The sequence below is a fragment of the Salvia splendens genome, chromosome 22, assembly GCF_004379255.2.
Source record: "Salvia splendens isolate huo1 chromosome 22, SspV2, whole genome shotgun sequence".
Lineage (NCBI taxonomy): Eukaryota > Viridiplantae > Streptophyta > Magnoliopsida > Lamiales > Lamiaceae > Salvia > Salvia splendens.
The window spans coordinates 17903961-17919108 of NC_056053.1; the positions used below are offsets into that span (position 1 = coordinate 17903961).

Consider the following 15148-nt stretch of genomic DNA (forward strand, 5'->3'; position numbering starts at 1 on the left):
AGTCTAGTCAGCATGATTATTCGTTAGAATTGGTTAGTTTGTACGATACTAGTTATTACTTGGCCCACCAATTCAAAGATTTAAATGTTGTTTCGTATCGAAAAAGTAAGAAATTATGTAGAGCGATAGATGTAAAATAACTAAAATCCGACCATGTCCGCTAGTGTGTAAATGAGTTGACTCGTTTACCTATAAAATTAAATTAAATAAATATCCACATAAAAATAGTGTGCGGTTAGTTTCACGTCTAACAAAATCCTGTTACGATCAAAGATATTGATCACAATAAATGCTACTTCATTCACTCCTTAAAAATATTTCTATTTGAGTTCTTCCCTTAAAATTATACAATTTCTAATTTATGAAACTTTTTTCTCTAATGAGATATGACTCATTCTCTACTAATAGTACGTCAATCACTTTTTCTATTCTCTCTTATTTTTTATCATTTATATATTAAAACTCTTGTTATTTAAAAAATTGTTAATTTTTAAGGGACGGGAGCGAGGAGTAGTATTACATTTCGAAGTTGTGATAATACTAGTACTTGCTGGAATTTCGTAGTCGTGCATTATACTCTAGTTTGGTTAATATTAAGTAATCATATTAAATAAGTTTGAATATAGTACTCCCTCCGTCCCATAATAGATGTTACACTTTCCTTTTTAGTTTGTCCCACAAAAGATGTCACATTTCTTCTTTTAGAAAAAGTTCTCTCTCACACATCAATTATAAAATTATATTTTATCTCACCACTTAACACACAAAATAACATCTCCTAAAATTTCGTGTTATCTCCCAAGTGTGACATTTACTATGGGACGGAGGGAGTACTATTTTATTGGAGATGGTCTTCAATATGTGAAAATTCTATATGGACATAAAAAAAAGTGAGAATATAGTTAAAATAAAGTATAAAAGTTTAAACTTGATTGTGTTTGATTTTGACTAATAATTTATTTGAATGACCCTTTTCGTAGTTTGCATATTAGGTATATATAAATGTGTGGGTCATTCTTCATGTATGTGTACACATGATGATAAAATATAAGGAATTAATGGTAGGTAGTTTCCAAAAGTGAGAAACGCACACTTTTGGAAGAACATACTAAAAAAGCAAAATGTGCATGCTTATGAAAGACATAAAGTCATAACATAAGTTGGTAGTTAAAGATTCAATTGTTGGGATATGAAGTTAAAAAAAATGTCTCCAATCATCTTAAAACTCCAAAATAAAATGCTAATCCAAGCTGGAGTTGGCTTATATATCTACAAACGAACAACCCAATTTTAGCCTTTAGGCCCACAGTGAATTCCAATATTAAAAAATCGTCTAGAGTAAATTTTTGTTTTTAATATGTGGTAGTTTGAAATTTATTTTACATGCATTCAACAATTATTCCTAAAGTAGAACACATTTCATTTGCATGCACCTCAATTAAATTCTATACATATTACACATTTATTAGGTTATTATATATGGAACAAAACATAGCTGAATTGCAAAAGATTCGATGATAACTTACTAGTCTCCACATGTAGTAAATCATCTTAAATCTAATGCATAAATCTTTAGTAAATTACTCACATATCATTTTTGCTTATCTAGTGGATAATAATCTGCCAAGAATTTAGGAATAAAGAAAAAACAAGGAAAGCATGTTTATGTGTATAAGAATATATCTCAATAAGCTAGTTTAGGTTCCAAGAAACTATAGGTCAGTCTAACCTCTCAAGCTACTTAATTCAAATAAATTGATTACAACTTTCTAAAATATTTATTCATTGATAAATTATGAGGTTAAGAATAAATATTTAGCAGAGTTCAACTGATTCTTCTTCTATAAGAGAATTGAAGCCGATGTGACACAATCATCTTCTAGTCGAAGACTCGAAATCATGTTTTTGAATGTCAACTCGAACAACTAAATGAAGAACCGCTATCGGTCATATTTTAAAAAAAAAGCTCATTGAAACAATAATGATATCCAATTCAGTTTAATTTCCGTGGCTCGACCCGACCCGTACCAAAATTGGAAAAACACTCAAGTAAAAGGACCAATCTGCAAAAATCCCCCCAAGCCTATTTATATCGATAGAGTAGGTAGACTGCGATTGATCATTTTCCCCTCTTTCATAGCGCTTTAATTGCTCAAATACTCTGATATTTGAAAACAATGCAAGCATGGTCATCATCGCCTCCTCCTCCAATTCTTCATTAATTTCCTTCGCCTTCACTGTCGCCTTCTTCCTCCTCATCAATCCTTCCTCTTCTTCGGTCTCAATCTCTCCTTATTTCTCTCTCTCTCTCTCTCTGCAAATAAGCATTTTAATCGATTCAATTTTGCTGATTTAATTTCTAGGGCAACTTTGTGGCGGAGGAGAAGGCTCGATTGGGATCGACGCCGCCAAGCTGCCAAAACAGGTGCAATATGTGCCACCCGTGCATGGCGGTGCAGGTTCCGACGACGCCGAGCCGCGGCCGAGTCTTTCCGAGTCGAATCGGCGGCGAATCGCTCACCGATGAAAACAGGTACTCCAATTACAAGCCGCTCGGATGGAAGTGCAGATGCCAAGGCCATTTCTATAACCCCTAATTAATTAATTAATTATTAATCACAAGCGATATTTCTAATTATCCTAATTTGATTTTTGATCAATAATGTCGGTGTATATTTTGTGTTCCTTGTTTATTTATTTAACTGATAATTTTAATTAGGTGGAATATATATGGAGTATTATTTAAATTAAATTGGTTATGGGTCCCTGGCATTTAGTACAGATTGTACAGAAATAATTTCTGATTATATTCAGACTGACTGGGGTTGTTGCTTTTATAACTGATGGCAATAAATTCTCTTTTTTGATCTCTGCAACCTACTTAGGTTCGTTGTAGCTTCTTACTCAATAGGGTATAGTCTTAACGTGCCCCAGTTGAAGGTATAATTTACACACAAAAAAATATCTTGAAATTTGGTCATATTTTAGTTTTTAAATATTGGATGGTAAACTATGGAGTTAAAGATTTATTCAATTATCTCATATAGGAATTTTTTGATGAAATTGTATATGATGTGATAGCTGAAAATGTTATACGTGGACGTCGAGTTAAATGATGTTGTATCTGTAAAGAAAACGACGGCGTTTGATTAAAAAGTGTGAACAATATATTACACGCATATAATCATAGTTTCTCACCATGGGATTCACGGAGAACAAATCCAAACTTAATGGTTTTTTAGCCAACTTACCACAAATTAGAATTTGACTTCAACAATTTACTCATTTATAAATACATAGTACTACCAAATTTGTATATTATGGGGGTCTTTGGTTCATAAGATTGAACCTTCAACTTAATCTTAGATGGATAGTCTCATGATAATTAGTCATAGCTTCCCCCTCCAACTAAAATAATCCCAAAACTTAATCCTAGATGGATAGTCTCATGATATTAGTCATGGCAACCGAACACCACCTATATGGACTATATTTAGATGGAATGGAACAATTTTTATATTGGATTCTCAATTCTATAAGTTATACGGTTATCTAAAAATCTTTTATAATCTCACAAAAACAAATTTAACGACAACTTTCTCGTTTACATGGATAATAGATTTGAGTATGAGATCAAATCCCTCATTCTCTAATGCGGAAATTTATATAAACTCTCTTCGTCTCTTTTCTGTCGAACAAGAAATGTATCTGTTAAAGCGAGATAAAAAGAGTATGATATTACTTAAATAAAAAATAAAATAGGAAATTAAATACATTGGAAGTTAGATGACAATAACTCTTACCAATATATATTTATACCTATGATGATGATGATGATAGGGCAAACACATAAATAAAACGACAAGCAAAGCATGTAGGGGTACCTTTGCCCCAGGCTTGAACAATCATTGTCAAGTAGGTTTGTAGCACTTATAATATTTTCCCCAAGATTAATGCACTCAATGTAAGTATGCATTAAGTCATGCTTCATTGTAATTACCGGGCCGACGTCTCTCTCAACGTGTGAAGATTTTTGTTATCGTAAAGACATTATACACAAAAAATAAACGTTCTTTACTGCCTTAGGCATTTGAGTCCGAATCCCAATTGGATGCCTTTGCATCATAGTTGAACACATGTAAGATCATGTGAATGTATTGTGTTACAAATTTGTATCATAACTATATATATATATAGGGTCTTGTTAGGTTGAGATTTTTTAGCTTAATTGAGAATTGAGATGCATTTTCAGCCACTCATTTTGAAATGTCAACTGCAAGTAGATTATGTCAACTAAGGGGTATTATCGTCATTTCATTTCAATAGCCAGAATATCAAATGTCAACAACTCGTATTAAAATGTCAACAACTAAAAAAAAATTAATTTTTTTAATTTTTTTATTTTAATTTTTTTTAATTTTTTAAATTTTTTTTTAAATTTTCGCGCGATGTCAACTACTGAGACATTATGTCAACTACGATGTGTAGTCTGCACATCAAATGTCAATAGCTCTGCACATCAAATGTCAACAGCTTATAATTGACATTATATATGTGTAGTTGACATGAATTGTATATGTAGTTGACATTATATGTGTGTAGTTGACATGAACTGTATATGTAGTTGACATTACATATGTGTGTAGTTGACATGAATTGTATATGTAGTTGACAAAAAAAAAAATAAATAAATAAAATAAATAAAATAAATAAAATAAATAAAAAAATCGAAAAAAAAAATAATTTTTTTAAAAAAAATAAAAAAAATATTTATTAAATAAAATATATGATGAAATTACAAATATGCCCCTTCACAATTAATTAATGTAAAAATATTTTCCATGTGGCAAATTCTGGACCACTCATTTAATAAAAATGAGTGGCTTATAATGCATCTCAATTCTCAATTAGGCTAAAAAATCTCAATTGATCACAACCCTATATATATATATGAATTACACATGAAAGTGGGAATTATTGGAAGTAAGCAAAGAAAAAGAAGTGAGCCATGAGCCCTAATCTTTAATGCCATTGCCATAACACAGTCAAAAGTGATAGATTTAGCAAGACAGATATACAAGATGTTATATTCAAATTAAAACACACATCTTAAGGCCAGAAACTTGAATGCCATTATTATTTATAGTAGTATTTGACCCAAAGCCATAATTGAGAGCATTAAAGTTTTGAAAACAAGTTTCTAAAAAGAGACCTGAAAAAGTACTACCAAAATTCACAACTCATTCATTTCCACACACAAATACACACTACCTAATACTAAAAATATAAGTATATCTGTGTGTGTATATATATACCAATCATTTTTTGTTTGGAGGATTTTGGGAAGAGAGAGAACTAAATATAGACTGCAATTATTAACACATTTTGACCAAAAGCTAACGGTTGATAAATAAATGATTTCTGATAATGTATATTATAATATATATTATGAATAAATTTTCTTAGCAAGGGGTGGTGGCGCAGTTGGCTAGCGGGTAGGTCTCATAGCTTCTGAGTAATCCTGAGGTCGAGAGTTCAAGCCTCTCTCACCCCATTTTTTATTTTCTGCAACTATTCTCCCATTTTTATATTTGTTTTAATCCTCTCATCTTTTAATACTCCCTCCGTTCCCCAACTGTTTTCTGCAACTATTCTCCCATTTTTATATTTGTTTTAATCCTCTCATCTTTTAATACTCCCTCCGTTCCCCAACTGTCTCACTTTGACCAGACACGGGTTTTAAGAAATGTAATGAAAAGTAAGTTGAAAAAGTTAGTGGTATGTGAGTCTTACTTTTATATATTAGTTTAATAATAAAATGTGAGTATGAATGAGTTACTGAATTATGAGATCCACACAAAAAATGGTAAAAAGTGATATGTGATAAATTTTTGTGGGACAGACGGAAATAGAAAAATGGAACAAACTTCCAGGGGACAGAGGAAGTATTTGCTTTTTTTTCCTCTTTGATTCTCCCATTTTTTATTTTTTAATCCTCTCATAATTATTGGCTTTTTTCTATTCGATTCTCCCATTTCCTTAAAACTTAATTTTCGTAGTACTACATTTTAGCTCCCAGTCTATAAATTAACAAAGAAGTTTATTTTACTTGGAAGGTTAGAATTATGTTCAACAAAAAATCCTGAATTAAACAAACGTGGATCTTGTCTACACGATAAATTATTTGCCTACAAATCTTATCTTATAGTAGTAAAAACAACGATTTAACGCACAAAGTAATTTCATTTATGTTTATACATTTAGGGCTTGTTTGGTACGGCATTAATGAGATAAATTTTACTACTACTAATCTACTATATTTGAGTGAGATGCTTTTGTTATGTTAAAATATATTAATATTATGTTTGGTTGAATGTATAATACATGTGATATTTGGGGCCTTTTTTTGGTACCGCGATATGAGATAAGGTTTGATAGGTTTGAGTGAGATACTTTTATTATATACCATAGCAATTTCATATTTGGAATATATAATATATGTGATATTTTATTTGTCACTCGATGTATTAAAGTTTATAGTATTTTCTTAACAGTTAAAGTTTATACTAGGTGTACCACCTAGCATAGTTACATTGGGAAGAGCAGTATATAAAATAATACTATCTCCGTTCCATAATAGATGTCACACTTTCCTTTTTAGTTTGTTACACAAAAGATATCACATTTTCATTTTTGAAAAAAGTTTTCTCTCACATTAATATAAAAATTATATTTTCTCTCTTTATCTAACACATAAAACAAAACCTCCTAAAATCTCGTGTCGTCTCACAAGTATGACATTGTGGGATGGAGGGAGTACTAAATAGTCCACTTTTGATTTTATAAAGTTCGAATGTTTTGTATTCGAATAGTTTTCACTAACATGTAATAATCCATTTTTTTATATTTTAAAAAAATACTGAGTCAAGGCGAGATATTTATTTATGGACGAAGGGGGTGTATATCATCACAAATTTAATTTCCCAGTGATGTCCTAATTATATTATGCAATCTCTTACATCATAATCTGACGCGTCAAAAAAAATCAAACATGGAAAGTCAAGCCAAAGTCACGGGAATGTTAATTAATCTGTTACTAATATTATTCAATTTGATTCATATATTTGAAGTCCGTTCGAATTATCAATATGCACATGTTCACACATACACACACTCCTATATATATTAGGCAATTTTCTACTTCTTCAACATATACAATCACACCCACAAATAATCTTATCTCGTAAGAAAAAAACAATTTCTACCTAAGGATGACAATTTCATTAGAAGCCCTAGCCATGTTCGGGGTTAACTTTCTTGAAGTCGGACTTGATGTCACAGAGTGGGAGTTGATAGACTCCGAGGTGCCTTCGTATCTACTAGCAGACGAAGAAGACGAAGATCGTGACGATAATGGACAAAAATTGAAACGACACGATGGGCCAATTCCATCATCGTCTCTCACTGAAAGTAGTCGGAGTTTTGTGGGTGAGGAGAAGGAGAGTGTGCCTTTTAACTTATGGAATTATGATCATTTGGGCAATGATAGTTGTTACTATTAAATATAGAAAAGCTATGTCGTCTAATGTTCTTACTCACTTTGATGTTGAGATGATTAGTAGTGATTGTTTGTAGGATGGGTATTAGGAATATTTTAATTTTGTAATTGTTTATATTTCCATTCATTTGTTAAATAAAAATTTGATGTTATAAGTACTGAATAATATTTTCACTGTCCCATTAAATATGAAAAAAGTGACAAGTTTGTTAAAATGGAAATATAATTATTTTATAGTTTATGCTCTCTTTTTTTAATCACAAAACTAACACTACGTAAAATCAAATGGTGAAAAACTAACACTACGTCAATCTATTGTAGTCTAGTTGGTTAGGATACTCGGCTCTCACCCGAGAGACCCGGGACGTTCAAGTCACGGAAACGGAATTTCTATACAAATATTTCTTCTATATTTTTTAAAATTCTCATTTTGATGGTTTGTTTTAATATTTATTGAAGATTTTAATTTAGTCACATATTCACCTTTTTGATAGTTTGTAATAATGCTAAATAAATTAATTACATAACTGACAGCCCAATTGCACATAAGATAATTAATGTTTAATCATATCTTCATTAATGGATCCGATATCCACACTCAAAATTAGCAAACAAATACTTCGTTGCACGCGTGTTGATGGATGAGAGATATTCGGAATATGAGTCTCAATTCACTGACCTTTCGAGATTTTGTATTAAATTCGCTGATTTCTGATTATGTAAAAAAACTCATTCTGAAAAATTCGCATGTCTCGATCTTATATTCTGAAATGTCATCGAATTTAATCTCAAATCTCGAATGACCAGCGAATTGAGACCCATATTCCGAAATCTCTGGATGGGTGATGGGCTGTTACATTAAATTATCTTTGCTTAGTGAAATAAAAAGGCTTATGGTGAAATTTGGGTTGAGTTGACTAATACATACTGTAAATTTTTTTTTTGTTCCATATACACATAAATTTTGTTCTCGTTGCGGATTAGAAACAATCGTATACACTGTATTTCTTTATAAATTCTTTGTTGTTACGATTTTATTTCAAAGTAATTGATATTATGACCAAATGAGTATTATGGTATCTACAAATAACAAATTTCTATATATTTGAATTCATCGTACTTGATTGTCAAGTATATGATTTACTGAATTTTATATTATATGAATCAAATGAATAATAGTATTGCAATGTAACGGATATTACCACAAAATTATTATTATTATTATTATTATTATTATTATTATTATTATTATTATTATTATTATTATTATTAAATCTATAAAGAACAAATTCATATAAAATTGAATTTATCGTACTTGATTTTTGAGTTTGATTTACAATACCGTAAGTACTGATTAGACATTCTCGTCTATGCCCGAATCCAATATGTACATCTTTTGGATGTAATTCTCATTGTGATAATTTTTTTTATTACTTTCTTTTTACAAATTTTAATATGTCGTTACGCTCATAAAAATTAACTGCTTTGCATTTGTAGATACTACCTTTGAAATGCTTATGACATCATTTCTTAAAAACACACAAAAGATCTTACTTCAGAAGGTGTCTATATATCGTTTGGATTGAATCACACCACCAAAATTAGCTACAAAAAATGTGTAGAAACATTACCCCTACTCCCACCAACTCATCTACCTATCTCAGTAATTGCAAAGTGTGCCAATTTACATAGCTTAAACTACATGAAGTACTTGTGTACTTTTTGTTTATTTACTGGGCTTCATGATATTTGTACGGTATTTTGAAGGTTGTAAAACTAACTCTTTGACGACGATGAGGAAGATGATTTGGACAACTTAGAGTTTTTTACTGATGACGACGAAAACAACATTTCTTGAATCTTTTGGCTGCGTGGATGACAAAGAATTGTAGAGTGATACTGTTAGGGTTTATATACTATCAAGTATGTTTGAGCTGCTTTTATATATAAAAATCTCTACATTCACATTATGTTTTGCTTATTCATTTATGTTGTGTTTTACAAGCATATATATATTTATAATCAAACGAGTCTAAGTCATGTAAATAGATCAAAGAATACAAAATCGTTGAGATACGCAAAAAATAAGGATAAAACATACGAAACAACGTACCAAAGCAAACAATAAAACAAGGCCACCCTCCTTTCAAAACAAAAACAAAATCACAACAATAACACTTGATCTTCATTTATGTCTCACCCTTTTTCTAACTCTAAGATAATAGTATTTTCTATTTAGTTAATTTATTTAATGAAATAACACAACCTAATATTGTTGTTTAGCTTAATCAACTATTATAACAATATACTACAATTTAAACATCAATCCGTTGTAGTCTAGTTGGTTAGGATACTCGGCTCTCACCTGAGAGACCCGGGTTCAAGTCCCGGCAACGGAATAGTTTCATTTTGATAAATTTGAAGACTTCACTATTTTTTAATTCTATTTTACTATTTTTTTAATTCTCATTTTGATAAATTTGAAGACATTTTAACTGAGGTTAATTTTGTTACATATTCACCTTTTCGATAGTTTGTATTAATGCTAAATAAATTAATTACTTAACTGATAGTCTAATTACAGATAAGATAATTAATGTTTAGTCATCTCTTAATTAATGGATCCGAAATCCACACTCAAAATCAGCAAACAAAATGCTACGTCGTGCCCGTGTTGATGGATTTTGCATTAAACTTTCTTTTCTTGGAAAAGTTCATGGTGAAATTTAGGTTGACTTGAATAATTCATTAAATAATTTATTTCTTCCACTTATACGGGTACAATTTTTTTCTCATTGCTGATTAGAAATAGTTTTCTACACTATTTTTATAATATAAACTATTGGCTCTTATGATATTATTGTAATGTAAAACAAAACAAACATCATTATTTTATCTATAAAGAATAATTTTCTATAAATTCGAATTTGTCGTGCTTGATTATTCACGTGATTTATTAATTTATACTAGTACATACCAAAATGGAGATTATTGTAGCATAACGAAAATTATCACAAAGTAAATAATATTGGATCTATAAAGAGCAAATTTTTATAAATCCAATCTATTTTTTGAGTATAATTTACTATTTTTATATTTATTATATATACTAAAAGTATCGATCGGGATTCTTATGAACAAAAAAGAAGATGCATTATTACGTTCCGCAAGAAATAACAAGATGATGTATTACATAGTCCAAAGAGAAAAAGGGTTGCGTACGGATTCAACCAAAATCTCATTAAATTTGAGTATATCTCACCCTACCGAAGATGAAGTATTACATAGTCCAAAGATGATGTACGGCTTGTAATGCCTCGTAACCGACGACCGTTACGGTCATGACAGCCATTCCATGCATTCTACACACTAGAATTCACAAAGCATCCTGCATCATAAGCTCTCTCCCTCTCTGCATTGTCTTTCTGTGGAAGCTCTGCCCTCTCCTCCATCCAGTTGGCTGGAGCTCTGCTGATAGCGGTGCTGCTTCATCAGAGACGTATTCGTTTTATCTTTGGGGACGAAACGCCGATCCGAAGAGCACTACCGGGGCGTATCTCGTCTTGCGGAAAGAGGACTCCTCGACTCGGCTAAATTCTTTTACGGTTTCACTGTTTCGAATTTGTTTTGTAATTTCGTTTTAGTTCATCTTCTGTATTCCTTCTTTTGGGTTGTATTACGCCCAGTTTTATATCTTGTAATCCAGAAACCAACATGCTCGACCTCTCTAACGTAGTTCTAAAGTACACAAAATATCTTACATTAGAGTTCTAAAGTACACAAAATATCTTAATTTTTAAAATATGATTAAGTTCTTTAACAAAAGCAATTGACTTGATCCAACACAAAGGGTTTTAATATCATAGTCCAAATCACTGTTCATACAAAATTCCATACAAAATTCTAACTTCATCCATATAACAATGTGGCACGCTACGAACTCGAATATAAAGATACTAAATTTCATTAATGCATGCTTGATTATGAAAATAATACAAGCGGTAGTATATATAAACTCTTCTAACAACGCTATGCGGTTCTGACTTATTTGCGATCCGGGAAAGAACTGACAAAGAAAACCCGGAAAGGAGCTTATATCATGCTCGACTATATTAGGACGTAGACATGGGTTGCTCGGCCACTACAGGCTTGGAGAAGGCCAAGTCTGTACCGGCGAATGAGTAACCTTATTCAGTACTATTACAATTCCAACATATATATGAAAATTATTTCACATGCAAAATACGTAAATTACTATGACATTTTTAAACAAACTAATAACTATTGATTGTACAGAGTGGCGGAACCAGAAAATTAAATAAGCCGGTGCTGAAAATAAAATAATAATAATAATAATAATAATAATAATTATTATTATTTTACTATTTTAGTCCGTCGACCATTATGAATTCCGTCCGTCATTAGGAGTCCCGGTTTACTATTTTAGTCCGTCGACCATTATGAATTCCGATTCACTTTTACTATAAATGGTAGGTACACCTCACTTTCCACTAACTATTCCACTCACATTATAATATAAAACTACTACTCCCTCCGTTCCTGAAAATTTGTCACTTATTTCCTTTTTTGTCCGTACCTAAAAATTTGTCACCTTTCACTCTTACCATTTTTGGTAATGGCCCCACATTCCACTAACTCATTCTCACTCACATTTTATTATAAAACTAATATTTTAAAAATAGGACTCATATCCTACTAACTTTTTCAACCCACTTTCTATTACATTTCTTAAAACCCGTGCTGGGTCAAATGGTGCCAAATTTTAAGGGACGGAGGGAGTAATATATAAAAATGAGTCTTACATTCCACTATCTTTTCTCAACCACTTTCCTTTATATTTCTTAAAATCTATGTTAAACTTAAATGAGACTCCTAGTGACCGACGGAGTATTATTTTAAGAATGGATAGATTTGAAAATAGAGATTTAAGCCATTGTACTTCCATTTCTATTACTTTACAATCAACTTAATAATTAATAGTCCAAACTCATGAATCGGATAAAAGTCATGTGCAATATAATTCAATACTAAGATGTCGTATTACATAGTATAATTATTTATTTACAATATTTGATAATGCCTTCCTCATCACTCTTTTTTTATTGTTAAAAAATTATATATTGCAAATTTGGTTGAGATATTTGCAATATCCTTTTTTTTTATTAAGAATACATTATGGAGGTATATTTTGATTTCTAGTATATTCTGATTTCAAAACTAAGGTAAACTATTAAATTTAAAGAAATAGAGTAGTACTACTACTTAATTTAATAATATTGCTCTGTAAAAAGTTAATATAGCTTACAGTGTGTCAAAAATCATTTCCAAATTTCAATAAGCTTTCTCTTTCTTGGTCTCTAACTATTCTATCTCTATTTCACACAGTGACTCTTCCTTTCTTCTCCCCATCTCTCTGAAAATCATACAATAAGAAAAATATTACGGGCACTCTCTTCAATTTCTGCCCCAAGCACGGAATAATTATAAAGTAACTGGCACAGGCAAGCCCCCGCTGGAGCGGGGGCTTGTCCCTTACTAGTTCCGTCACTGATTGTACAAAGCTCTTATTCCTTGGATATCATCTGGATGCAAGTTCTTGACCTGTCCGGCTGAAAACGTCGGAAACATGATAGCTTCATTAACTCTACTGTGTTCAAGCCCTAAAAGGTGTCCGATTTCATGAAGTGCAAGGGTTTCAAGGTCATAAGATCCCGGAACTGACCCAACGGACCACCTCTCTTCGGCATCGTAATGGAACCTTCCATTAGTCGGTGCAAACGAATGAGCTAGGACTCCGCCGGGGCCATCAAAAGGGAATCCATCTCTGTGGTCGCGGCGGTAGAACCCTATAACCAAATCAGAGTTTTGATTGGTTGGGACTTGTTCAAAGGAAAATTGGGTGACGGAATACCACTTTTGGAAGGCACGTGCCACCGGGGCTCTAGCATATGTTGGAACGTTGGAGATGAATCTATAAGTGAGATAGGTTTTAGAAGATGGCCATTTAGGGCTTCTCGGAAAGAAACTGTAGTGAGATACTGTGTGGATGTTGCTCGAGCTCGACTCGTGATTATTGTCACGAGGTTGCATGTAGTTGATGCTGTTAGCAATATCAGGCACCCCACATCGAGGGGTTGTCGTTTTGGATATCGTTTCATCATCTACGATACCTGAGGGTTTGATGTTGTAGTTTTTCTGGTAGGTTTTGATGGCTGATTCTAGGGTATCATCGAAATCATCATCCATGGCATGAGCATTGTTTTCATAGCTGAAATAACCGAATTTCTCGAGATAGGCTTTGAGCTCGTGGATGTCTTTTGTGCTGTTTCCCTTTTGACAACCTTTTAATTTCTTGATGAAATTAAAAGGTGATGAGTTTTTGTCACTTGGGGAGCTCCTCTTGGCATGGCCAATTGGTGCAAGTGGAATGAAAATGAGAAGTATAAAGAAGATGGGATGAAAGATCTTAGAAGCCATGAACGAGTACTTGAAAAGATATGTAAGACTATTTATTTTTTTGTGTGATACATGTTAGTGTTATATTGTTTGTATTTATAGGCTGAGTTTGGCAAAGATAAGAATAGAAATAGAAGTCAAGGAGTAAAATTTAAATTTGCGAGTTTAATTTGTTTGACGTTATTAATTTAATGACTTTGACTGGAGATATTGGGTGTAGAATTGTGAGAAATAACCGTCTTCAAATCACAATGTTTTAAAACTCGAATCGTATATAATGTTCATATCAAATCGGTCATTAATTGCAGGACTTCATTTCGTAAACAGTTACGAAACAATAATATAATGTTCATATCAAATCGGTTACGGAAGTTTAATTTATTTCAATGTGAATAATAAACTTTATATTTCACATTATGGTAGTGATTTTGAGACACACTCAATGTCACACTATCCGTATGTTATTATGACATAAGCATATATAAGTAATAAATTAATAAAAATTGTATATAAAAAATTGGACATTTTAGGTATTTTACATTTGAAATAAATTTATAATTATTAATTAATGTAGTGTATTACATATTTAACCTTTTATTGATCATTTAGGAAAGATTAAAATTTTCATAATCAACATTTATACGTTTAATTAGGGAATGATTTACTACATTAATTTGTAGACTAACCGTTGCATAATTTATTCTTCCATTAACAAGAATTGAGGATATTTCTTCTCCATTGTATTAAAATTTAAACTCTCCCCTACAAATTAGATTGTAGTTAGATATATTATAGATTGGTTTTTGTCAAAGTGTAAAGTAAAGTTAAAGATGCTAAACTTACCAAAAAGTGGTTCATCACATACATTACCAATCTGCGTAATCTCCTCAAATGACATCAAATTTAAAAGCATTTTTGGAAATTGAGGCTCATTAACTTCAATCATTTGTGTGCTTGAAATCATCTTAATGTGGTATGCATGATTTGTAACTGGATTGCGAGGCCGATTTTGCCTCATGAGAAAATTGCGTATACGAAATATACCCCCTTCCCTAATTAGTGCACCAAACTTTGCATGTAGAATTCGTGGAATAGTTGCTTGAATCCTTGTGC

At 31.6% G+C, this 15148-nt stretch overlaps 1 protein-coding gene and 1 non-coding gene across 2 annotated transcripts; one reads left to right on the top strand and one right to left on the bottom strand.

Moving 5' to 3' along the window:
- Positions 1–9884: 9884 nt before the first annotated feature.
- Positions 9885–9957, top strand: TRNAE-CUC. The gene has a single exon. It is a non-coding gene; the product is annotated as a tRNA-Glu (tRNA).
- A 3166-nt stretch (positions 9958–13123) lies between these two features.
- Positions 13124–14056, bottom strand: LOC121786846 (metalloendoproteinase 3-MMP-like). The gene has a single exon (XM_042185458.1). The coding sequence runs from the start codon at positions 14054–14056 to the stop codon at positions 13124–13126; it is 933 nt and encodes a 310-aa protein (XP_042041392.1).
- Between the last annotated feature and the right edge of the window lie 1092 nt (positions 14057–15148).

Bases quoted from the DNA above. Each gene is read 5' to 3' on its own strand.
- LOC121786846 (XM_042185458.1), bottom strand. From the start codon at position 14,056: ATGGCTTCTAAGATCTTTCATCCCATCTTCTTTATACTTCTCATTTTC.